We start from the raw sequence: 27,492 nt of genomic DNA on the forward strand, positions 1-27,492 counted from the left end.
CAATTGGTAAAGGAAAATATGAACAAATTCATTTTCCGAACTACAATAAACCCTTTATTACAATGGTTTCCTTTATTTTCCTTTTTATGTATACAATATTCAAAAGCCAGACATTGGAAAAGGTATAATCTGTTATTAAAAATGGCACATTTATTGCTACATTACTGTTATATACAGGACAGTTCTCAACTATATATATTTATATATGTATATATATATAATATATATATAAAAGAGAGAGAGATTGAGTGAGGCACTCTGAGGACCCTGGAGGAGTCAACAGTGTCCTCACTCCAAGATGTCAAGCTCTGTACCTGCGAATGTATTTAACACTCAATGGTCTCACCCCTTTTTTAGTTCAACAAAGATATGACAAAATTATTGAAATCAAGTTTGAATCACTGCTTTCTTTTACCAAAAAAGTCCAAGCCCATCAGCTGAAAACTTTACATGCTCCTGCAGTGATCGAGGGGGTTTGTTTTTCTGCAGATTTCAAACTGTGTCTACGTCAAGACTCGAGTCGAGAAATAAAAGTTCCCCCAACCACAGAATTTGTAATTTAATAGGATGTTGACAAAATACTCAATGAACATCTAGTCAGATTTTCCTCTTTAGAACAAATCAGCAACAGTCAGTACACTTACTGATCTTGCAATGACAGACAAAACTTCATGTGCAACTTTTTGAGAGAGGCGATTAGAACTTCTCACAAAAAGCCACTGTCAACGCCACCAAAGAGCTGGAAGAGTAAAGGTCGGGTGAAAATTGTCACTAATGACTAAATATACTGAAAGTCACTGCAGCAAAGGGCTTGCACTCTGATACACAGAAAGTTAAAATGCTCCAAATCAGTAGAGGTTCCAGCTACTATGGAAAATAAAACTCACTCCCTACATTGAAACCGAAGCAAATACATACTGAAACACGTTTATGTGTGTCAAAGGCAGACAATCAGAGCCAAAAGCAGCATCTCTTGAACCCCGTCATGTCAAGTGATTTAGCAAATATAGGGCAGACAGAAAGAAAAACTCACGACCTGGACCCGTGACCATGACCTTAACTAAAACAGCAGTTTGGACAATATAATCCAGTTGAATAATTAGAAAAAAGGAATAAAAACTTAACAAGATCTACGTAACATTTATTTATTTAACTAGATACACTGAAAGAAAATCTCTTTATACCATTTAAACTTCTTCCTGAAAATTGAAAAAAGCATTAGGAGAAGGGAGGGTGGGGGAATGAACAAGTACCTCTTTAATCTCCATGATAAATGAAATGATATGGTTCACAAAATAAAACTGTCTTAAATGAAAATACAAGTTCAGGCACTGATAAGGTATCACTCTCCCATCATGACATCTTAAGTCTTGAGAATGAAAAGGCCACACTATTGATTTGTATAGGTCTTTTTTCTTCATCATTTTTTCTTTTTTGTAGAAATTAAACACACAAAATGCTCTACCTCCCATTTGTGATTACATGTTGGTAAAAAGAAACCATTCACAACATGACATGACATGGGAATAACATCACAATAACACTGTTTTGTTCTCCATATTATCCATTACCTCACACCCAAATACCGACGTCTGCCTCCAAAAACGACATGTGCAGGAAACTAACAGTGATCTGCACACTGGAGAGCCCCTTGGTTTAGGGCAGACATTAGAAGAAGGTGAAAACTATTATACTGTACTGACAAAAAAATAAACAAAAAAAACAGGAACACAACTTTGAAAATGAAGGCGATCCACATTTGTATGGTAGCTACATTCAAAAACCAGTTGCATAATTACTGTTCGAGACAAAAATCCCTTCCCACGTGTTTCATCAGTGCCTCGCCGCCCGAGTAAAAACGCCTCGACAGGGCCGCGGAACAAACTGTCCATATATGCCCAAATGGAAAGAAAGAATTCATCTGGGTAGCTGATGATGCGCCTTGCAACTAAAACTGGAATTAAAAGGATACACCAAACGCTTTCAACTTTTTTCATTTATCATCTGTCAACCCTTTTCCTCTGCCATCCCAGTTCAATTGTTGAATTCATTTTTTTTTTTAACAATTTCATTTAAATGTCAAATATCCCCTTATACAGCTCATCTACAATACACTCTAAACTTCAAACTAATATTGCCATTTATGTAAAAAATCTACAATGTATAGACTAACAAAAAATATATATTTTTATATATATTTAATTTTGAAAAATGAAACAGAATAATGTATGAAGTGAATTTACACGTCACACTTCTCTCAGGTAAGAAACGTGAGAACACACTTACTCAGGAGGAAGGTGAGGGGCTGTAATTCAGTGGGAATGCTCATTTAGGAAAAGAAAGCCTCAGTTACACAAAGGCTCATCTGCTTTGACAACTGTGGACAGATGAGATCCCTCCTTTAAAGAAACCCAGATGTTTTTTCTCTTTTACAGATAATCAATTATGGGGAAAGACTTGAGCTGTTAAGTCTGCTGGCACTGTCAGTAAACCAGTTCAAGAAAGCAACAGCACTAAATGGTGCCGATCACTTAGTGAGTGATTCAAATGGCTTTTATACAAGACTTTCAGGGACTGAAATGCAAAACAGGTCAACACAACTTCCAGCCTACAACTATACAACTGTGCTTTGTCTTGTCAATGTATGCTTTAGTACATAAAGCAGTACAAAAACCTGGATCTATAACAAGGGACTACTGGAGTAACACTAGAATTTGTGGTCAACAAAGAGGAAGAACAGTTTTGTAGTTGACAGATTCTACCACTTGGATAACTCATAACCTTCAAGGAAGAAGTCTTTGATTCCAAGTCTCCAGATGCCTTGTGGGATGCGACTGGGCTTCAGTCAGAGACAGCCTCAAGGTCAGAGTTCCCATTTTTCATGTTAAGCTGCGTTTGAAATGTCAAAACTACGACGTTTGCCTTGCGACCTTTCCGCCGCCTTCCACACACACACAAGGAAAAGTGACTGAATTTTGACAATTCAACTTCAACTATGGGCTTGGTTACATAACATATGTAAGACTGTACCATCACGCTGGGAATGACATACATTAAAAATAATTGCTCATACACATAAGCAATCCCTCACAATAAATGTTCCTCACATGTAAAGCAATTTGCTTAAATGTCAAATAGAAAACATGTAACAATTAGGCACAAATCCTTGATACAATTTGTGTTTGTTTAGGTCTCCTTTCTTTGTTTTTTTCCACCAGAGCACCTCTCGGCAGTGTGTGAAGTCCCAATGTGTGGCAGGACAAAAAAGTACTCCGGCGTTCCATCATCGTGTGGAAACCAAAAGAGAAATAAAAATCTTACATGTATAAAACAAAGCAAAACTAAAAAAAAAAAAAAAAAAAAAAAAAAAAAAGAAGTTCTTCACATTTGAGCTTGTAGTCATGGTTGGGAGTGCGACAAACAGGCTGTGTCAGTTTTGGCAGTATGCATGTGTGTACGAGTGTGTGAATGTGCATCTTGAAACTTGAACGGACAATACATAGACATGTCCACATTTACACACACACTGAGAATAATGGGTGGAAGAAATCTGTTAAGGCCACATCCTCTGACAGCCAGGGAAACACCACCAGATCTGTAAAAAGGAAGGACCACAGATGTTATGCAGTGGCATTTCTACAAAACGCAAAGTTTAACAATGCTGCTAAACTGTGGCTAACAAATAGCAGTAACAGTGTTTAAGGCCTACCTGGTGTTACATGTGGCCAACTGGATTGTGGCCATCTCCTCCCATGCTAGGATGGCCTCCTGAGAGCTGCATGGGTGCTTCACCCACCACCCCAGAAACCTTCTCCTCCTCACGGCGTTTTAAACATGCTGCCTTGGGGTTAAGGTTGCGCTCTGACAGAGAAAGGAAAAGCAGAAACAGGCCTCGTCAGTAAACAGAATAAAACTGTGTTCAACCATCCGAAATCCCACCAGAGGCATGTTATCCTTAAATAAACACATTTTTAAAGATGTATTCTTCATCAGAGCCAGAAACTGTAGCAACAGTTGTTGAAATTATCAACAACTCTGGAAAACTAACCAAATCTAAGCTTAAAATCATATCTCATTAAAATTACTTGATTCTACATGTCTCATTTAAAAAATTGCCAAAAACAAACTGCTAGCACCAACTAGATTCGGCAAAAAAATAAAAAATTCTGCATTCATCAGCACACTTCAGTAAAACCTGGATAGATAGATAGAACCTTTATTAATTCCGGGGGAAATTTAAGTGTTCAGCAGCTTACATACAACAACATAAAATAACAAAAAAAACAAAAAAAGCAGGTTAGTGACATTAACAATAGCGGTTAGTATATAAAACTAATAATTAAAATTCAATATACAGTGGATGTGGAGTCAACATGTACAACATTTTTATGTTTTTAAAAATAAATAATCATGTTCATCAAGTTCTTTGTTTGTTTGTTTTATGAATAATGGCATTGTAATTGTGCCATTCTGTACAAAACACATTTTTGAGTTCTGGCTACCTCTAGCCATAGTTGTGCAGTTTCTATAGAGGTGCAGGACTTTAAATTAAAAATGCTGACACTGACCTCTGACTTGTTGTTCTAAATTGAGGATGACATTGACAGCTTGGTGAAGAATGAGAAGTTTGGTCTGAGGTTTGTCATGGCTGAGGTGCAGCTGGCACATCCTCCCAAGCTCCTTAAAAGCCTCGTTGATGTCCCGTACTCTGAGACGTTCACGGGCGTTGTTAGCCACTCGCCGCTCCCTCTCGCGCTCCATCTTCACCTCGGGGGGAAGGTCCTCGTCATCTTCATTGTCCTGACTACTTAGAAACAGAGATGAAGAGATGAAGACAAACCCCCGAACACAGTGTTCGTGCTACCGTGTGACTACCAATTAGCAGCATTAATTTTAATAGCAGAGACTGCAAACCCACACCTTGGTATTAAATGAATGCACTAAAAATGACAGGAGAGAGAAGCTAAAAACAAAAGTTTTGGCAAATTCTGTGCAATATCAATTTTTTACGTTCTACAAGAATCTGTGTATTATCTTCATTTTTCAACTACTGAAGAATATGTGCAATATAGATCAAATCTGGGCAATATCAATATTTTTATATCAGGATTTCTACTCATGGAAGAATCTGTGCAATATTGGTCTTGTTCACATGCTGAAGAATCTATACAATATCTGAATAATCACATATATACGAATCAATACAGATGTATACTTTTTGTTAATCTTTCTACTGATGGTCCCTACATGTTTGCGCCATCTCTTTTGCTGCTGTAGCACTGCAAATTTCCACACTGTGGGATTAATAAAAGCTTATCTCTTAATACTATGTTAAAGTAAGTCTGGAAAAACTAAATTCAAGAAGCAGCAACTCAAACATCAAATGATCATTTAATCAAAATGTTTTCCCCACATCAGTTGGATAGGTTGTCTGCTGGCATCCTACCCTGTGTGTGTGAAATGTTTCTGGTTTTATCTTAAAGTTTGACTTTAAATTATGTCTTGAAAGAAGGGAAGCAGGATAAGCTGTGGCTTAGGCCTTCATCTTTTTGTCCCTTAAAGTTCTTGTTTAGTGTTTTTGTGGTTTGGAATAATTTTGTTTTGTGGGTGTAATTCTTAATAGACCAAAATGCATTTTAAGTTTAAATTTCAAAATTCATAGGCAGCAAATGTACAGAAATGGTGAAAGTGAGTGATGGGTAATAACATTCAGAGTGTCATAATTATACAATGACTTTGCCAATCAACGGTCAGATTTTAGACACCAACTCCATGAACATGTGCTTTGAGTGATGTCCGGCAAGAGTCAACAAAGCACGAGAAATTGATTCTCTATTGGAGAAACTTACTCATCTTTCTGGTCTGAAAGGCCAGAGAGCATCTGGAGGGTCAACGCCTCCTTTCTGAAAACGTGACATTAAGGGAGGGGGATTTTGACATTGTTAAACACCTAACATAGCCTGGGCAATCAGTGGGAAACACAGGAAAGAAGAAACGACTAAGATGAATTACACTGTCTTTTAAAGGTGACTAACAGCTGAGCCTTACAGTGGACAAATCAAACAGTTTCCTCTATGTCCTCATAGTGACAGGAAAATCTCCAACTTTGTGGGATAACATAGAATCTTACAGCATGGAAGAATTATTTTGTGACGTTTCTGGTGAAAACACAAAGACTTAAAACCTGATTAAGGACTTACCTTGTTCGACTGCGTGCTGCCTTGGAGTCCTTCTTTTCATCGTCTGACTTGTCTGCAATGGATGAGTTTTCATCATCCTCTTTGTCTTCTCTTTTGATGTCTGAGCTGCTGGAGGAGTGTGTGGAGCGGGCCATGCCACCAGGGAGACCTAAGGATGAACACATGAATGTGAAAATGCAAACCATTCATTCCACTAGAGACTTTCAATTTCAGGAAGGGATACAATACGATTTGTAAACTGAAAAGCTCAAAAAAGGCCAGAGTGTAGAGTAGAATTGCTACAATCTACTTCTCATGTCAGTACCTTTGTTTCACAAATCAAAGACAAAATATTAGCAAAAACCTTACTGGTAAAGCCTTCCGGCTGGCCAGCTGATGGTGTGGGTCCGGATGCGTGATGGCCGTGCAGAAGAGTGCTGCTGGGAGGAAGGCCTGTGGGCTCCTCATGTTTGCTTCCCTGCTGATGAAGGTGCAGAACAACAACGTTAATCCCAAAAGGAAAAGACATGTACAACTATTTAACTACAAACCTGACTGCAAAAGGTTTGCCAAACAAAATGTGTTGATCCAATTTGCAGCTAAAGATGTCAGTGAAGCTACAAAGGAAAAATATCTTTACCACTGAACTAAAATAACTATATTCTCTGTAACATAATCAATAAACATGTTGTTCGATAATATTTTTACAGATTCATAAAAATATTTGACAGTAAATGCTGGGCTTGAAAATAAATTTACCCCTAATTTCATGCAACATGCTTCTTGGCCAGCAGATGGCATAAATGATCCTCTGACATGTTTGGTTCCTCATGGAAATAAAATTATAAAGTTGCTAGTAATGCAAATTTTTACCTTTTATTTCTACGTTTCTTGCCAAATAACCCCAAACTAATTTATTCTGAAGAGTAATTTGTTGTGCAGTCTAAAATTACATCAAAAAATAAAGTTTTTCCTATCATCTTATTACAGATTGTTGTACGTGATAATTCTTTGTAGCCTTTCCCCGAAATGCCATTTATTATTGAAGCTTCCTCAGAAATGGCTGAGAGAAATTATAGTACAAACGGACACTTCTGTTTGCTTTGTGTTGTTGTAACGTGCCATTAAAAATTGTGTTTTAAACACAGGTGAAAGAAAATGCAAGTTGATAGAGTATTTAACTCACCATAGCAGGGTGTCTGTTGCTGAGTGCGAGGCTAGCATTGGGGAAAGCTGGAGAGAGGCCTCCGAGGCCCCCGTTGTGTACCGAGGACAGCAGGCTGTGCATGTCGGAGTGGCCGCCCTCTAAGCCAGGGCCCTGGCCCACAGCATGGCTACGCAGCACATGGATAGCCTCTTCCAAACGGTCCTCCATTTTACTCTGCTATATAAATACATGTAGAATGAGCTAAAATATCGGCATGACAGAAGTTCAAGCAAAAGAAATGTGATTTAAAGACTTCAACAGTATCTTTGTACTATATTGGGGACTAACCTACTAAAAGACACCATAAAAAATCTGGAAGAATATGTTCATATGGGCAAATTCAGGGTTAAAATTATCTTTGATGTGGCAGACAAATATCTGAACATACCAGTGGGTGCGGTGGCCCTTCATAGTTGGGTGTGGTTGGTCTTTGCCACTGAGACTGAGCTCCTGCTGAGAGAAATATTGGGACAATGTTCACTGGTAATTCTTGGTCTTACACCAGATGGAGCTGCACACACATTTTTGTATTGAATAACATTTTAAAAATGTAGAGCATCATTGTCACTTATCAAGTTCAACTGATTACATTTTTGGGCCAAAAACAAGTTCCCCATCACTTAAATCACCTAAACAGTTAAATGAGTTGAACTAAATAAGGTATTCTGTTACTGGAACGGGTGCTTGATTCAAATTCATGGCTGTAAAGCAGAGTTAAAACCCGCAATAAAAGACAATAAAACAACCTAGGCTCAGTTTACCATCCATTTGACTGGCAAATGGAATAAGCTCTCAGGTTAACATGAATCTTACATCCAAGCAAGGTAGAACAGAACCGATTTGAGCTAAAAGATTAAAAAAAAAACTAATTTTCGTCATCTTGGAGGATACATTACAGATGGATTAGAATATATTATCATTAAATTTGTAGCCGTTATACAAATAGTAAGCAATGTGACACTCTTATTGTCTCTATATGAGAATTAAGCTGTACCTGCAATAGCCTGAGGAGATCCAGGAGTAGATGGAGCCGAGGAGAAATTATTACAGTTGTGGTCCGATGGATAAATCTGAAAGAATTAGTCAAAACACTTTCACAATATGTACAATAAAATCAAACATTCATCAGTGCTATTTTTTTAAAAAGGAAGATTCAATCTTGTACAATTGGGTTAAAAACACCCTCATTTTCTATGTCATGCAATATCACAAACCAGTCATGTGCATGTTCAGATAATTAAATAAGAAAGAAAAATAATGCCAGATGAAATAGTTCTTGATTAGTTAATCACTTATACTTCAAACAAATCCAGGTTTTATATGTTTTTCATTATCTTGAAATGTTTAGGTCTCATGTTTGTGCAAAATATTTGCAGAAGTTCTGCCAAAAACACAGAAATAACAATTGTGTGTGCAATTCAATTACTTGTGCTGATGTAGAATGTTTATTCTTAGCTTATTTTATAATTCTACAACAATGAATTCACTTTTACATGAAACAACCAAAATAATATTAAAAAGATTTTTATCTGCGCACGAGTCCATAGTTGAATTTGTACTGAACTGTTCTTTGTAGAATCTTTGTCAGAGGAAATACAATTCTTGGAAAAATTATTTTGATAATTTTATTGCCAAGCAGCAATTAAAAAAAACAAAAAAAAAAAAAGAACAAACAGAGAATGACTCACTGAGGCAAGAGCTTTCCCAATTTCATCTCCTGAACTGCCGGCGTTGGTGCCTCGGTTTGCTGCTGAAACAAAATAAGTAAACCAGTGGCCTGTTAGTTTGTTCTTGAGAGGAAAAAGAAGTGAAATGACCATATCAGCTGAATCAGTGAAAGATGCCATCATATACTTTTGTGATATTCGAGAGTTCATTACCCATGATGCCTTCGCCGTTGATGGCGGGTGTGTGGTTGTAGGTGGTGGGGGCTGAGTGGAAGCCATTGACTTCGCTGCCGTGCAGAGGATAGTTCTGTGGGGACAGAGGCAGGGGTTGACGCTTCTGGAGAAAGGATACAAGTAGCTGCATAAGGCACAAAATCTGCTCACAGAAAATGCACATTGAAACATGTACTAAGCTAATAAAACAGTTTAAGGTTCAGTTATTTAACATGCTGCATCCAAAATCTTAACAGCAATTTCAAAATAATGCAACATGCACATTGTGATGCCCTGAATCTTATAAAACACTTGAAAATTAACAACAAAGTAGAAAATTAAGACGAGATTGAGGCTGTTTCTACTCACCATCCTGTCCTGTTGGTTAATTGCAGAGAAGGATCCGGGCTGTCCAATGTGAGGGGAATTACCCAGCATGGCAGAATAGCCGGAAGATGACCAGGGGTCTTCTGAGGAAAGAGGAAGCACATTTGGAAATATAAAAAAACAGCTTCACAAACATGATTACAGCACAAAACTATTGAGGTGATGTTTGGAGAAAGGTTACCTTGCATATAGAAGGAGCCTGGGTAGACGGCTCCAGGCTTACCACCAGGATATCCTCCATTGTCCCTGGCATACTCATCACCAGATGTGGAAGCATACACCTAAATAAACACACAGACGTCGAGCAGTTGGACAACGATTTCTAGAATATACTCAGCACTGATAATGTATGACACTTGAATAACCCCATGCATTATAAGAGATGAAACAGTTATTGATCCGCCTTATCCTTGCTATACAAAACCATTTAATTACACTAGCTTCAAGTGGCCACAAGATGGCAAGAGGGAGTCTGCCGGTGGTGGAGGAAGGCCGGCTCCTCTCCTGTAGAGGAGAACACAGTGGCCATGGCATGCTGGGCACAGCGACGGCTTGAATCCCAGTGCACAGTGAGCACTTCCTCTAGCTCCTAGGACCCCAGTGACATCGCACTGCCTGGTCTGCAGCCCCTCCCTATAACACACTCAGTATCAGCTCACACACATACCATGCATTCAGTGAGCCAACACACCCATCCATGCCCAATCCAACAGCAATGTTCTCAAACTAGCACTATCACATTCTGTATGGCATCAACAGAGGATTGGAGATATTCAAAAATGAACAGCTCTGATGAGATTGGACTTTTAATATTAGCATCTTAAAGAGTCCAATCGAGCATCCTTTCTACATATTGCGAACAAAAAAAAAAAATGCTCCAAATACACAGACTGAAGGCGGACATGAGAAGCCCTCAGTTTCCAGACACCATCAGCCGCCACTCGGTCCTTCTTTTCCTCTCCTCCTCTGCAGTGCATGGCAGATAGAGGAAGAGAGAAAGAGAATGGAGGCTATGCTGCAAAGAATGCTAATCCAGAGAAGGGATTTTTTTCTGTAATTTGATTTAACAGGGAGAAGTGGAAAGGGAATGGAGAGATGCACTTCTAATTACAGAGCCATCTGCCTGTTCCTGGACCACATCCAACTCCACAGGCAGCTGGGCTGAGGAGAGGGAGCGAAGAGAGGGAGAGAGATGGGGGCTGGGATCCAGTCAGCAAGAGAGAGAGGGAGAGACTGCAGTGGGTAGGGGGTGGTAAAGGGGCAAGGGGGAGGATTGAGGGGAAAAAATGAAGGCCCTGATGATTTATGAAATGGGTAGAGAGATAAGGGGTGTTGAGGGGGACAGGAGAAGGTAATCTAAATGACTTAAACAAAGCTTGATATGGCCAGGGGAGTGTGAAGGAAACAGGGGATTTAAAATGATCACGGTTAATTCAGGGGAAAACATGATGGAGATGGCTTCATTTAACAATAGGCTTTGAGTTGTTCTTTCACGGGGAACAATGTCGAGTGAATCCTGCTGCTCTAGATGGGAACACAGAACTACACAATGACTAGTGCTGCTGGATAATTGTATTCTCAGGAAGAAAGGGATTTCTAGGGTAAAATCCTCAACTAATAGGGGTTTAATGTAATTCAGGTTATGACCGTGTAAAGGTCTCTACATTAGAAAAACACGGGCTGTGGCAAGTGGGTGGGGAGTAGATGAAGATTAACATCAAACTAACCTCAAAGTGCTTTATTCAACCACAAGGGTTTGTGGTTAGTCTGCTGGACAACTAGGGGGCAGAAGAGAAGCTCCACCATGTTTTTTTGTTTGTTGCAGATGAGAGGAGGTGAAGGTTCACGAGGTGAGGGCATGGGAGCTTGTATACAGGTATCGGTGGGAAACAGAAGTCAGGTAACTTCGAGGGAAATGGCATTCACAGTGCATCTATTATTTATCCATTTACTGATTTAGACTGCAACAAATGTGCAAAAAGAAAAAAAAAGAAGAGTATGTTGACAGGGTGGTGAAGAGAAGCGGGAAGGGAGGAGTGCGGGGAGGGAGGAAAGACCACAGGATCATCATCGGCAGTCATTAATCTGGGCTCAGACACGGGGCTAAGAGGCCTCGCAAGCACTGCGCCTCACAACTGGGTCACTCACAGGGGGAGGCCCACCCAGGCCATCATGTGGTGAAGCGTAGGCGGAGGGCCGGGTGAGGTGGGGGAGGGGGGTTCACACACATACAGACATCTCATCGTTCGCACTAAACCACGCAGCCATCGTTCACACTGCGGGGAATGACTGAGGTTCAGACAGTGAAAACGACAGGGCCTCAAAGAGACAGAGCGCCTACACTCAAGCTCTGTGACGTAGACACTAAGCGTGTCTACATGCCGAAGTTTCAGCAGCCACTTCAACACGACAACACCCACAGGTGGAGGATGGCAGCAGTGTCATTAAACTACTTCATTTCATGTAAAAAGCAAGAAACCTAAACACTGGGTAAGCAGAGAATTCAGGAGGTCCAACTCTGACCTGTCTCCATACTGTCAATCTGATAAACACCCATCTAATCAATAGAGCCTGCTGGAGTCGTTGCATCATTTGCAACTGGATCCCAAACTAAGAGTAAGAAAGCAACGCTATTAACGCTCGACTTAATTTCCTGCCAGATTACGCTTCCATGGCTCTGACTTGGACCTAGTCAGCCATACAAATCCTTTGAATTTACTTCATCCATTCAAAAGTAAAAACATCAGCATAGGCATGAGTCAATTCTGTTGCAAAAATATGTTCAAGTTTTGTTATCAAGATTTGTGAAACACACACCAAGATGATGAAATTGTGGGTCAAGGAGAGGGCAGAAAATCCTAAATGACTTGTTGTTTTGTTGCTTCAAGGCACTCAGCTGAAACACTGACGCCACAAGTGTGAATATGCATGGTTCCATATCAGTTTATCTTTTAGGTCATCCTTGTCATCTGAGAACTACATCAGCATGAGGACAGGGTTACGGAAAATGTTGGTGTAACAGCAATATTTCATAATGCTGATCCAGTGGCAGCTAATGCATTAAGTTCTAGGTTCTAACGGCAACTAGCACAGGCAATTTCAACTTCTTCTGACTTGAGTAACATGTTTCCCATCTTACAATGCAATGCATCAGCAGCCTCAGACCCATGAAGGACGTTTAGGTATCTGAAGTAGAAATATTAATAGCATTTTGTATTGGGATGAAAATATCGTGGTATTCAAATTAACAAAATTCTAAGTACTCTAAAATCTAAAGTAGCTTGAAAGAAGTAGTTCATTGACAGTAAACAAGAATCAGACTTCAATTATGAACATGATTTAGTAATTGGCATGATATGGAGAACAGCAGCCTGATTCAATTATTTGTCAAGTCTCTTTAAACTAACAGCAGTAATCATTTGGTTTATACTTCAACACGCAACAGTGACTAGTATTGCCAGTTATGTGTACATGTCATCGTCCTCACACATCAGCTGCTGGGAACTCTGGGCCCACTGACAAAATGTGACACTTGGTACAGTAAATCAAAGCACTCTGAGATATTTCATACTGCTTGGACTTCGGGTTGTGGATTGATAGTACGCTGATGAATCCGCTATTGAATCAGCTGACAAACATTAAAAACCAACTTAACTTTAAACCATTTTAATGAATAAAACTTGAAAACAACCTATTATTTTCAATAAAAATGTAAGAATATGTGCCTTTCCACTGCTAGAAACACCCCTTTGCAGCAACAGCTGATTGACATTGACTACAACATCAATTCTGCAGAATTTGAGCACATGAAAACAACAACAACAATGGAGGAAAGAGAACATAAGGACAACAGAAAAAAATGTTGTTTAACCAATAGGCATGTAACATCACTTGCAGTTTGTCAGGCCGCTCAAAAATACCTACTCCATTTATTACCTGAAAGCTGACCAGGTTGATGTTGTGCTGGTCCATGCCATCATTCACTGCATCTCTCGTCCCACAGACAGACTCCAACTCCACCATATTGCACTGCAGCTGCCGACAATAGCTGAATATCTCATCACGGGTGGACTTTATGGCATCCTTGTTCTGCTCTGCAGCCTGGGTGAGCCTGGCATTGAGGCATATACACCAGTTCTCCACCTGCTGCAGGTTCTGGTTGGAGTGGCCCTCCAGCTCGCAGCAAATCTCCTGGAGAGCAGAACAAGGACTATAGTCGCCAGCTGCAGTCCAGGACGGTGGAGTTGGAGTCCATCCGCAGGACGAGCGACTCACTGGAGAGGCAGCAGATGACGCTGAGGACTGCCTGGCCAGCTTACAGGTAGTGAAACACATAAAAGGTCGTGCCTAGCTGGTTAGCAGCGGCTGAAATTTCAAAATAAAACGCTTACATGCAACATCTTTCACAAGACAAACTTTACACTAAATGGGAAAAAAATGGAACCAGCTTTGAACCTCTCCAGTTAATGTGTGAAACCCACCTCCGCTCCCAAAAAGTATAATACAAATTGGACGGCCTTGACAAAGTGCCTCAAAATCCTACAAAACTGCTCGTCTACATGACAATCAACCTTCAACACCACTTGAAACCACTTGACTGTAGAGACAACCACAGTAATGATGTTTATTGGGGCCTGAGTTACCTAACTGTCAGCTTGCTGAGAGTCTGACTGAGCAGAGGGTCTTTACCCTGTCTGTCACAGAACTGCTCAAGCAGAGTAGGAAAAGTAGTGTGTATGTGTGGAGAGGAAAAAGGGAGAGACAGAAACAGACAGAGAGAGAGAGAGAGAGAGAGAGAGAGAGAGAAAAGAGAGGACTGGCGGTGAGCTGTGAAGACGAGCAGAAATACGTTCTCACCGAGGACGGCAGGCCAGGGGGTTTCCGAATCTTCTTTGGCTGGGAGTCTACAAAAAGGCAGCAAAGAGACAGCAACACAATTAAGGACTATAGCAGAGACAGATTTGTAAATGTTATGTCAGTTCAGGTGCAGTTTCATTGTGTGCTTGCTCTAATTTCACCTGCAGAACAGAGAACACAAAACATGCTGCAGCAAGTGTGAGCTACTGCATATGTGCATGTCAGTGTGAATGATTTGCTGTTATGTGTTCTTCTGTATGCAGGTCCATATTGAAAAGATTTGTCAGAGAAAGCATACACTTGCTGGTTTTGTTAGCTTTACTTAGTATCTTTGGATTTTGGCTCATTGGTCAGACTACAAAAGCAAAGGGATATCACCTTGTGCTCTTCTGTATTTTCTGACATACTACAGACCTAGCAACTAATCAGTTAATTAGGAAAATGGTTAACAGACTAATTAAAATGAAAATAACTGAGTTGCAGCCTTAGTTAAGAGGATTAAAATGAAACAACACGAAGTGAAATAGTGGAAAACACAAAGAAACACAGAAAAACTGTCCCCACAACATGCCCCAGCCTTTACCTATGCCTCCATCAGGTGGCCTTCTCCTGGGGTTATTGGGGTATGATGGATAAAACTGGGAACCAGGCTTGATACCAGAGGGGGACATGGCATCTGGACTGGGCATCGCTATGTCGCTCGGAAGAAAACCAGGCTAGAAGAAGAGAGCGAGACAAGGTTTTACTAATAATACATACAAGGGGCGTGGGAAAGAATAGCAGAAAGAAACTGTTTTTCTTGTAAGAAACCAAGACTGCTGTTCATTCAAAGTGTTTAACATGAAAAGGGAAGTGAAAAAACAGGGTTTCCTTTACACTAGTACATCACTTGAATTTCCTTCTCACCAGCTTGGCGTCAACATACCTGGCTTCCAAACGGGGGGTACGGTGGCCTCTCATTTTTACCTGTAAGGTGACAGTAATGGGTTGTTTGAATGTTAGTGCATACAGTGAAACCCTGAGCTGTATACACACACACATTAGGATGCAATGGTGTGTGCAAATACAAGCGAAAAGTAGGTTTTCAAAAGTACAAAAAGTCCAGAGATGCCCTCCCCTTTTTCAGTACGCTCAGCTGCATAAAGCCGCCCGCCAGACAAAACCCTAGGGAAGGTTTCTGCTTCAGTGCCTTAACATCCCCAACACTCAACGAATGAACACAGCCACACACACCACACAGCACACACGCACACATGCATACATGCATGTAGGCACACATACACATTTTGCAATCCAGAAAACAATTCTGCGGTCATAAAAAAGTATGCACAACAGACCATTAGCAACAAGACAGTTTTAAAACTGAAGTGTGACAAAGCAACATTCTTCTGTCACCAAATTGTAAATTCACTCATTTTAAACACTCTTACAGCTAAAATGTCAAAAACCAGATAAAAGTCACATGTTAAAGGTAATTCAAAGAAAGCCAGCAGAAAAAAAACATACCAGCAATCCCTGAACTGATGAAAGGAGAAGACAAGCCTTCATGCTCATTGTAGTGGGATCCTTCTCCATAGCCCTATAGGAACAATAGTACACACAAAACACCACCACAGTCAAACTCAAAAAGACATGAAAAATGTAAATAAAGAACATGTACACAGTTACATTAAGCAAATACACTCCAACACGCCCACATACCTAAACGATAACCACTATTCAAGGCCACCCCCATTTTGTTTGCACTCCTATATGGCTTAGCGGTTACCCTCCCTCTGCTTTTCTGTCTAACAGGATCCATGCCAAACAAATCTGCATCAGCTCGGGGGATTCAAACTGACTTTCTTAATTATCAACTTGTGGTAATCAAAGCTTGCCGCATCCGTTTCACCCCGTTTCTTGTATTTACACAGAGTTGTGCCAAGACAGTTATGGTGGATGTGAAGCTGCAATTACCGGTGGGCTTCAACAGAGATTCTGGGCTACCAGAGAGCTTGCCAATGCAGGATCCTGGGCCAAGGTTATTAGGTAGAAAGTAAAACTACGACTTCAAATCAAATATGGCACACGACAGCAAAAAGTACTAAGCTGTTGTGGCGGTTGGGGGAGAGGGTGTGTGTGTGTGTTTTCATCTATGGCAGAGTGATTAGCTGAATACGTGTGAGTGTATGACGGTATCATGGCATCTGGTGTTACTGCTTAGATCTGCACACTTAAAATCATGTGAGACTAAAGAGTGAGAGCGTATTTAGATCTTACCCGTCCTTGGCTGAATGAGGGACTGCTCTGTTCTGTGGAGCCCCAAGACCCAGAGCCGCTGCGCTCATCTATTGCTGTAAGAAAGACATATTGTTGAGATTCACAGATACAGATTATCGGCGTGTTGGTCTGAAGTAGAGCTGCAATAATCAAAAAGCAGACTGAACTAAATGCTAAAAGAGTGTCAGCAATCCCCAAAAGAGAACATATAATTATTATCCCATGTGTTATGACAGATATATATGCCCCGATGTTGGAGTCATATCAAAGAAATCTGTCACTGCATCTTACTCTCAACATTCGATGTCTTTAACTGGTCACAATGGGTTTGCACAAGCCAGGAGAGAGCATCACTATTGATCAAAGGCATCTCTGCTGCATTCAAGATGCGCTGCAATGTTAAACGATTTCTGGCGAAAACATGTAGGAAACGCTGCTCAGTGTTCCCATTAGTGTTCATTATGGTCACTGAATAGCAGAAAATTAACCATTCACACCCTAATGTAATCCAAGAGGTTAAAAAGCCATCTAAACCACATTTTAATTCCACTCAGTCAATTTGACATACCACAAACACATAACGTGACACAAAACAAAATGTGCACAGCCAAAAAATGGAACCACTATGTTTTAGGTAAAGAAAGAACCGATGTGTGGCACAAAGAAAACAGCCAAAAGACTGGTGGAGCAGAAAACTCCAAAATACCCCCATCATCCCCTTCTCCCTGTCTTATGCACTAATGCTATCCAGGCTCTCTGGAGACACAAGGCTTAATTGCATGCTGATTTGCATAATTGTGCATATTAATGCGGCTTCCTTATGAATATTCATATTTCGTCTTTGATTTCTGCCTAATTAAAAAAATGTGTGTGAGAAAGCAAAAGAGAGAGTGAGCGGGTGGAAGGAGAAAGCAAGGGGGATGAGAGAGAGAGGGGGGGGAAGAGAGAGAGGAAGGAACAAGAGTGAGAGGGGTCTGGGTGAGATCAGCAGCCTGGCTGACGAGTGAGAATGAGTGATGAGACTAACAGAGCGGTGCAAGCACCTACACACGCTGCGACAGCCGTGATCTATGGAGCCGATGCCAGTGGCATGGAGAATCAGGCGAGCAGAGAGGAGAGGGGACCTCAAAAGATCAGCCTTGCTCACTGTCAGATCAGCCCTGCTGAAAGGCCACAGCGCTAATAAAGCGCTACACCGCCGTCAACCATGTCCAATAGCACAGGACACTGGTGACGAGCTCACTGCTAAATAAAGATGACAGACTTTGTATAGAGACACTTCAGCCAAAGCTTGGTGCCAGGAGAAGTAATACCAAATTAGCGAGATAAAAATCCACTTTAGTGGAGAGACATCAACAATGAGCCTGCCTGCTTCTAGCCTGGCGTATTTTAATTCAAACACCTTCTCTTTTCCACTTCAAGACACTCTAGCTTCATCCAAAATTGCTGGCAGACCACAAGTATTTTCACATGTACTAAACACACAAAAATGTAGCAAGGAACCCACAAAAATTGCATCTTATCACTGTCAACAATAACCTGCACTGAGTAGGCCTGTGAGGCCAACAAGCAGAGTTAAGAGAGTAACTTCATCTTCACAGCTATTTTCAATACACCACTCATCCACCTATGGAGCCTCCATTTGGCCAACGGGGGTGCAGAGGAAAGAGCGAAAGCACGGCTGTGCAGGAGAAGTCTGACAACATTGTTTCACACTTACTGGAGTAATTAACTGGAAGGCAATTAAAACAAGGTGGAGAGCTGCTGAGGTGACACTGACGCCTAGGAGAGCCCCTATGCCAGAAGAGAGATCTTTCTATTGTTATAATCTCTTGTCACATGCAATATTAAACATAAATCTACTATCATCAAAAGGTGTGCAAAGTAATAAAACAATTTAAAACATTACTTAAAATGCCCCACAAACCTTTACGTGAAGAAAAAACATTTACAGTCATATTCTACCCTCGCCACATGGTCGATTATATTATTTAGATGTTGGTTATGTTGTTATTTTGCTCTTGCAATAACCAAATAAGAACACTTTCAAGTCTATCTGTAAGAACAAGACATGAACCTCTTAAAATAGGTCAGTAATGTACTCCTACACCAATTGTTAAGGCCAGCACAAATATTTTTAGCACTTTGTTTTAAACCAGCCTTTTACATGAGTTAAAAAAAAATCTGCACTGAACACCTAAAGACTCTACATTTTGAATGAAAATAAAAGAACAAATACGTTAAATAAATTTTTATTTCATTTTACCATATTTTTTCCTCTCCACGCATACTTAAAAGACAAATATCAGCACTCTCGTACTGCAGTTGTTAAACTGATAAACTGTAGCTGTAGTTCATTCGTATGACCCACAGTAGCCAATATGACACCTATGTGGCAGTAGTACGGCAACAACTTGCAATTTTTTGCTGTTTACATCATCTTTCAAGGGTTCCACAATCGTATCACACCATTAATATCCACAAATTCATGTGTTATTTAGGACAAAACAACACTGCGCACAATTTACATCACAGTTACTCCTGAATATAGAATGTCAATATGTCCTCTCAGTGGGCAGTTTACACTAACAGCACATAGAAGACAACAGACTATGTAGACAATGTAAGTAATAGTGGTACTACTATTAATGTATTGCATGACAGGATTCTAGTAGGTGATTACTATAAGCAAATAATATTTACACCATAAATGCCATGAATATCCGGGATTATTGGCTAATTGGACACAAACTCAAGAAACACAAACGTCATTAAGTTGGCGTGAAAACAACAGGTTCTCCGGACTTATATTGCATCCATCTAGATTTTGGCATGGCTAGTGTGAATGTACTCACACAGCAAGACAAATACTGACTCACAACCAGAGCCCAGAAAAATATTTATTTTCTGAGCCACAAAGCCTTCTCATGGCTGCAGGCTCTGAAAACATCTAATTTAGCTGAAGAAGGAAGCCACTCGCCTTTGAGATTTCCTCTTTTCTGAGGGCTTAGTGTTTCCAACTACGACTCACCAATGCACAGACAAAATGCACGGCGATGCTTGCAGGCCTGCGCAGGTAGACAGCTGAGAGGGACAAAATTTAAACACACAGCTAGCGAGTTAGCCGCCGCAGAGTGGCCACATGTGTAAATTCACAATGTTGTTATTTGTGGTGATCTAAAGGAAGCGGGGATGTCGCGTCCCGTGTGTTTGTGTGACGGGGGTTGGAGACGTTGCCAGCAGCTGCAGAGGTGACAGAGGGGACGCCTGCCTGAAGGCTTGTGGGCTTGGCCAGCTCCCACCATACACCGTCACACTCAGCCTCCCCTGCTTCTCAAACATCCCACACTTCTTACCAATCCTCTCCCCTTTTCCTCTTTCCTCTCCCCTCCTCTCTACCCGACACACCCTTCCCCAGGCGCACACACACACACACACACACACACACACACACACACTAACACACACACTCTGGCCACTGAGGAAGGGAGAAGGACGCCTAATGCAATTAGCACCCCTCTGAGCACTTTTGTGTTGATGAATAGAGGTGGTCTGGTGGGCCACTAGGCTGCTCGCTGCCGTTCCCGCGCTGCTGGGTCCCTGAATATACAAGCCGCCCAAGTGACGTCATAGATGGACATTGTTCTTTAATGGTCATCATTTCTATGATAGATAGCTTTCCTGGCTCGCAACCGCATAGCATTGTTAGCGAGCAATCTTTGGGGCTGCACATCCTGTCGACACATGTGCCCAGTCAAAACTCTCAGTCTTCTCCTCGTACATATGGTTTTGCCTAACAGAGTCTCCCTTCCTCATATATTTGGACTGCATTGAATGTACTATGCGAGTTATAACATGACGTGGATCTACGAGAAACTCCCGGGATGGAATTTGCACGTGTTAGCATTTTGACTTTCTCGTGCTATTAAGAGGGTAACCTGCAGATCTCCCAAAGTTAAAGGTGACAGCTTTAAGTATCACATTAAAATAGGTGTCAATGACCGAGGGCCACACTTTAGGACACAGGGAGGGGGGAGGAATTAACTCCTCACTGCTTAGTAATTGCCTGCTGTAATAGAAACAAACAGAATCCTGCCTTCCACAGGCTGATCCCTCTATTCAACAAGCTCTCTCTCTCCCACTCGCTGCATGCTGGGCCAGTTTAAGAGGCTGCGAGCTGGGGGTGAGGGACATTGTCTCAGACTCGAGCCATTTCCTGCAGATCAGTGGGGGTAAGAGCCCTGTGCCGTGTTGGGGGAGGAGTGTTTTACACTTCAGGGTGGGGGAGTCGTTTCAAGTCCATAAGCCCCCTTCTTTGCCTTTGTTCCTCAGTGGCCAAGTTCTCACTCTGGGGAACACTGGGGAGTGTGACTCGATTTCACACGCCAGGTTGGCAGGGTGACAGAGGAATGAAAGTAACACGACTTACTAATAACCTTCAGGAAGAGAGAAAAGCTCACTCAAAGCACTCAGGTGCTCGAGCGAGTTAACTGCAGCTAGTTTACACTTTAAAAAAGAGAAGTGAAGTCTAAAAAAAAAGAATAAACAGGCACAGAGCAATCTGGAGCACGTCAATAAATGGAAAATTTATTCTCCAACATACTTGCATTATCCACTAATGTAAACTAACAAAAACTATTTGCTAGATTTTTATGTTGTTGATAGAAAAACTGATCTAGTGAAAACTGTTCTCAGAAGGAAGGATTAACCAGGACATTGCATCTGAAAATTTATGTAGCTGCAGAGTTTTTCAAATTAAATTTTGCAAAGCCTGAAACATCGCAAATAAAATTCACCTCTGTTGCACCTACTGAGGCGATGAAAGAGATCGACAAAACGTGGGTAAATAAAACTGAAACTGTCTGCATGGTAGACACCACAAAAGGTTAGGGGAGAACACATATTTTTGCAAGCTGACCTTTGATGTACTTGCTCTCCTGTACCGGCTGTAAATTTTAAGAACATACTCTTTTCTAGTTGATTTTTCCATTTTACAGGACTGCTAAGGATCATAAATTTCTTAATAATAAATCTGCATGCTTTTGCTTTCCCAAAACTTGCACGCAGCCACAGTAATGTCAGTTAAAAATCACTTGTGGAGAACGATGAATGATAGCCAACATTAGCTAAGACATACAGTACATACAAAGCAGGAACAGTGCTTTGAGATTAAGCTTAAGAGCTTACCTGATCCCCCAAACTGACTGCTGGCGAGTGTCATTGTCCTGTTTTTCCCGTTGGCTACTGGAGGCGCGAACATCTACAAGACAAAAGCAGAAAGATACCATAAGTAACAAGGGAAATGATGGCACACTTCACACATCCTATTTCCACTAATAACTAACATCACAGATACACACACACATTGCGTTCAGTTGTGTTTTTCCCCCCTTACAGGCATTTCAGTTTTGGTAAAGTATTATACAAAAGAAAAAAAACACTGATAACTTCCAGCATGTCAGTAAAAAAAAAAAAAAAAAAAAAAAAAAAAAAAAACTATGAAGTTACAAACATTCTTTGGGTTTTAAAAAAAAAATATGTATTCTTTCTCTATTGCAGACAATACAAATGGAAGCTGTTCCCAATGAAAATGTACAACATTTTAAAATTAAATCTTTCAGACGTATCTGAAGTACTGAAAACCAGTAGTACGCAGCACTTTAACTTTCAGAACTCTGACGTAACCAAACCACTGTGGGCTTTAACGTGAGACTGCAGTCTAAATGTCTGCTGTGGCTTCTTCCATGTCTGCGATACAAACCAAACATTTTGTAAAAAGAGGACACCATTAAACCATTTGCATGTGATCTTTTCTGTTAATGTGTAAAGCACTCAAACAACCGATTAAGACGCCATCTTTGCTTCGATTACATTTGATTGCATATATATCACAAACATGTTTACTTCTCCTTTAAACCAAATCCAATCTCGCGTGGTTTTTCTACGATTAGCCAGCAAATAAACAAAGAGGAGGAAATTTGTTTGTACAGTGTTCAACAGTTTCTCACCCAATTATCAATGTCATATTTAAACGGAACATCTGCTGATACAAATTGGCAGCTGATCAATCTGAGCTTTTCCGAAACACAAACCCAACTGTCTAATGAGTACCTCCCACAAAACCCCCTTCGCTACAAGAGCTGTTTTCTTTAGCATGGGGTAGTTTCCTTCAAATACCAGTGTTATGACAGGGAATACAACTAAGTTAAAGCAGCTAACTGCATCACGCAAGCCAAAATAACAGAGCTCTACCAACAACATTTATGTACAACAATAGGTTTTAAAAATCACAAAAAAAATCCAAGCTAGTCCTGTTGTTCTCCAGTGTTACACATCATTAAATGTCAATGATTTGTCAGTGATATAAAAAGTTTTGTATAAATTAATTCCACTTTGTCAGAAGAAATCTCCAGAGACATTAAGTCTACTGACAAATATTCATTCAGAGTTATAGTTTGGAATTACCCAACATATAATAATTACCCAGAGCCGGCAATTTAGCCTCACCACCAGCTATTCGGTTTATTTAGGAGAAGAAACTAACACAGCTCCACTGGGGCTATGAGATGTTTATGTCAGCGTAAAGCCGAAAAAGGCTTCACAACAAAATGAAACACAGGTAAATAAAAGCTAAACAGAATACCTCTATCCACTTTGTAGATAATGTCTAGAGGATAGTTCTGAAAGCATCTCCGTGGAAGAAAGAGTCTTCCTAAAGACTAAAAATATGACAAAAAGAAATGCAGAAGCTGTCTGCTCAGCCCAGTTCATAGATCACAATATTCCCACTTAAGAACCTGTTAATGAGACAAACAGGGGTGAAATTATTTCCACCATTTCCTGCAGTTGTTCCTGATTCACTATTTACATTTTGCAGTGGATACCATTAGATTTTAGTAAGATCTACTTGCCTGCATCATCTACATAATTGAGTAACCTACATTGAAAGCCTGAATTCTTTTTCACCCATCACCCTGAGGTATAGCAGTATTTTACTGGCCATACATTGATGTTATCAGCACTATCTCTGCACGCCAAAAAATGAAAACATCTTTAAGCTGACAAAACCTACGGTTATAAAAGGAGATTTCAAATTTTTTGTAGCAGATTTTAAGAAATTAAGCTTCCCACCCAAGTTTCTTTCCTCAACCCGTACCCCACTTCCCTTTATTAAGACCTCCAGCTTTCCTCTGCCCATAGTCCCAGCCCTGTATCTCACGCTCTTCCTCCCAGTGCCACCCAGAACCACCCAGACTGCTCTCCCACTCTCTTACCGCACTGAAATCCAGGAGGTCGCTGAGTTCCTTGTCAGTTCCCACTGCAGCCATTCTTTGCTGCTGTTCGTTCATACCCTTCAGTCTCTAATAAACCCTATGAGAGAAATTTGCAGATAGAGGATTTTAATGGCACTAGCAAGCAAAAAGAGAAGTTACATGTTCCTCTTAATAATAATAAAAAAAAAACAGGGATGATGATGGTAATGAATGATTCAAACTACTCTACCTTTGCTATATCAAAACCCTTATCTTGACCCATGAGATGATTCACATTGGCAAGTTGTTATTTCCCTTTAGATACCAAAGCAGGGGTGCAGTATGTCAGCATTTTGCGAATACATCTGATTTTTTCAAATTCTAAATAGCACTGAATATAAAAATACGCAGGTCAGGAAAAAATGTTCTGTATTTCAGAATTTAAACGCTTGACCCTCAGCTGGCCAAAATACACCGCTCAAATTACTACCACGCTGAAATATGGACCGACGAGGAGGAAAAAAGGACAACACGAGGCTTGGAAACACTACATACTATATAGGTAGGTCTACTTATGCTGCTTTCCCTCAGACGCTGCCTTCCCATCCAGGCAGTTGAAAGAGACGTTGCTGTGAAGTGATGAATACTCTGCCTTTCGTCAAATCACTACCAAGTAATGAGTTGGTTTTTTTTTTTAAATCTCTTTTTACGCTACCCTTGCAAATAACACAACCATATGTCGATCATTGCTACATAAAAGAGAATGTAATACATTTACAATTACAGACATAATTGGGACTATTGTTAGCCCAAGGAAATAGGGGTGAAAGGCAGAGCTAATGACTGTATGCAAACACATCATTACCAAATTACCATATGTCAACTCAGAAAGAACCTTGTCAAATGACACAGTGAGCATGAATACTGGATTTACCCTGTGTTTTGCATTCCATCGCAAGCCCGAGGCCGCTCTCTGATGCTGAGCGGTGGTTCTGCAAGCCTCACAGGGAACCAGTGGTAATGGGAGCAAGTGGAAGAATAGAGGCACTTGGACACCAACAGGTGGTGTGCTTTTACAGCCTCTTTTGTAATTCGGTACTAGCATAAACTGACCAAAAGACAACAAGAAAAAAAAAGATGTATGTCTCATAGAACATGCAGAGTCTGAGTCATAAACAAAGAGAATTCATAGTATTTGAATTTCTGTCAAGGAATAAAAATGCTAATACCTTAAAAGCAGAACAAACAAGTTATAAATCCCTACGTGCATATATGAAAATAACACAAGTGGCTTTACGGGAGACAAATATTGCAGTCCTAGTCTAGTGAACTCGGCCAAGTGGAACTAATTTAACCTTGGGACAAGGGAAGGAAATGAGCATACACAAAACATCGCCCCAAGTGTAAATAGGCGAGGAACATGGCTGTCATTACTTTCCCCAAAACTTTTGGGCAAGATGGCCCATGGAGGACAACACAGGCCACATAATAAAACTTCCCAAATGCAAGTTAAATGGAGCAGGAGCACATGGAGGGGCTTAATGTAACAAAATGGCATCTTCGGCTACTGCTGGATCAATATTTGAAGCCAGCAGATTAGGGGTCTTTGTCACCCCACACAAGGCAGAGAAGGCAGGTCTTTCCCCACGAAGAGACTTCCAGCAAAAACAAACCACTATAAAGCTACACACACACCAAAAACTCCACATTTAAGATGAATCTAACTGAACAAGTTTGTAAACCGCCTGCGTCCGTTTTTGGTTTTTAAACACAACAAATGGACCAAATTATTTAAACTGTCTAAAAACGAGTGAATTAGAGGAGATCTCACAATGGCTGTTGAAAAAATGCGATTTAAAAAGCACAGATCTCTGCCCAGTCCCATTGTGTGTTAAATTAAGTGAAAACCTACAACGTGTTTATCTCGATGCTATTACTACGAGAACAACAAGGGCCGCCGTTCTGAGCAGAAAAACACACATTTTCAACTGTTGATTCAAATCCTGCCCAAAAGAAACCGACGGTGCAAGAAACATAATCACATTTAAAAACTGTTCATAACGATGATAGTAAACATATAGGCTGTATATAATATGATCAGCCCTGCTAGGCCACATCCAGGGCCACAAGCTTATTGCTGACAACCACCCCATTCACCATTTATTTTGAACTATGTTGACATCCTCTAGAATACTAACAAAAACCTCCAGTTGTGTCCTCTCCGTTGCAAAACAACGGCCCCGAAGCCCTGAAGAGAATAAAAAGGCAAAAAAGGCTCCAAACTTCATGTAACAACACCACACATAAACTGATCTCCTTTTCTTTCACATATTATCAGGGTTCAAGTCGTGCATTATGAGGGAGTTCAGTGGAAGACACGGTGGGGGTGGGAGCAGGAGGAATTTCCTGCCAAATGTGCAATAAAATAAGTCTAGCTGGTGGCCAGACACTTCCATAAAGGAATGTTTTAAAACGGGGGATTTGATGGAAAGTTTCTCTCCTCTTCTGGTGTGTGGAAAATGCAGCCCACAACACAAAGTTGAGCTAAAACGCTGTCTAAAAGATGGTTTTTCTTTTTGTTGTTTGTTGTTGCCGTTCATATTTCCCACTAGCGGGGGAGACACACGGTGGAAAACAAAATGAGGCTTGTTAGGCAGCACTAACATTTAATGGAGTCTTTTTTTTTTGCAGAACAAAGGAGTAATTTCCTCCTCTCCGTGGTCGATGCGGACGGAGATCATCACACACTTGGCTCGCCACCTCAAACCCAGACAAAAACTTAACATCCCCCGCTTTAACCACACATTCCCGAAAACTTTTCGACAAATGCAAGGCGTCAAAATAGGTGTCAATGAAACAACGTCGAAAACATGCAACTTCCCCCGAAAACGTGAAGTGTAAAGAATGTGTTTTTTTTTACCTCTCCTCTCCAAGTGTCTGATATCCAACAGTAAAAAGAAAAGCGGAGACTCGCAAGGGGAAAAACATAAAACTTCAAGAGAATTTCGACCTCAGTGCATGAAACGCATTGGAGCACAGTAGATATCTTCCTTTTGTCCCGGGAAAAGCCTGCTTTTTCACACCGCGGCCCACGTGTTTGCTTCACTGTAACAAGTCTGTGTGCAAACAAATCTATTATAGTAACTAATCTCACGTCTTCCTTTTTTGTTGTTACAACTGAGATGATTTCATTCTTCTCGTAGACATCTTCACCACCTCCGTCCACATTGTCAGACGCAACAACGTATCCCTCCGCACAAAAAAGTGAGGGCCTCAACGCCAGCGGTGTCCGATTTCAAACGCCTTTGAGAGCTGGGCTGGTTTTGTCAAGGAAAAAACGCGACCTTAACGTCTCCCGGTGGCCCGAACGACGGGAATCTTTAATCTCGGCGGTCGGTTTCCACCAACGTAGCCGCAATCCTCAAAAATGCACAAGCGCTACCAGCACTAGGTCGTCCGGCGGAAGGCTA

The 27,492-nt window shown here is 40.8% G+C and overlaps 1 protein-coding gene across 19 annotated transcripts; it reads right to left on the reverse strand.

Annotated features, from left to right (window-relative positions):
• Positions 1 to 48: 48 nt before the first annotated feature.
• Positions 49 to 27,492, reverse strand: tcf3b (transcription factor 3b). Of its 19 annotated transcripts, none has more exons than XM_055015584.1 (21): positions 26,943 to 27,492; positions 24,044 to 24,140; positions 21,957 to 22,029; positions 16,770 to 16,843; positions 16,017 to 16,089; positions 15,436 to 15,476; positions 15,094 to 15,226; positions 14,511 to 14,557; positions 9,835 to 9,934; positions 9,636 to 9,733; positions 9,267 to 9,360; positions 9,075 to 9,136; positions 8,381 to 8,456; positions 7,775 to 7,839; positions 7,366 to 7,563; positions 6,549 to 6,660; positions 6,201 to 6,348; positions 5,850 to 5,903; positions 4,569 to 4,807; positions 3,710 to 3,861; positions 49 to 3,595 (listed from the first exon to the last, which is right to left on the reverse strand). In XM_055015584.1, exons 2-20 carry the CDS (start codon positions 24,116 to 24,118, stop codon positions 3,716 to 3,718), a joined length of 1,908 nt encoding a protein of 635 aa, XP_054871559.1. In that variant the 5' UTR covers positions 24,119 to 24,140; positions 26,943 to 27,492; the 3' UTR covers positions 49 to 3,595; positions 3,710 to 3,715. The 19 variants fall into 19 exon arrangements, with proteins under 19 accessions (XP_054871559.1, XP_054871551.1, XP_023125120.1 ...); XM_055015576.1 differs by having other exon boundaries at positions 9,267 to 9,390; XM_023269352.3 differs by having other exon boundaries at positions 7,775 to 7,836; positions 9,075 to 9,133; positions 9,636 to 9,736.

The sequence above is a fragment of the Amphiprion ocellaris genome, chromosome 2, assembly GCF_022539595.1.
Source record: "Amphiprion ocellaris isolate individual 3 ecotype Okinawa chromosome 2, ASM2253959v1, whole genome shotgun sequence".
NCBI classification, from domain to species: domain Eukaryota; kingdom Metazoa; phylum Chordata; class Actinopteri; family Pomacentridae; genus Amphiprion; species Amphiprion ocellaris.

Bases quoted from the DNA above. Each gene is read 5' to 3' on its own strand.
- tcf3b (XM_023269275.3), bottom strand. From the start codon at position 24,118: ATGAACGAACAGCAGCAAAGAATGGCTGCAGTGGGAACTGACAAGGAA. The intron at 9,391-9,635 runs GTGAGTAGAAAC...TCCTTTCTCCAG, and splicing joins TTAACCAACAGGACAGGATG to AAGCGTCAACCCCTGCCTCT. The intron at 6,349-6,548 runs GTAAGGTTTTTG...GTTCATCCTTAG, and splicing joins CCAGCCGGAAGGCTTTACCA to GTCTCCCTGGTGGCATGGCC.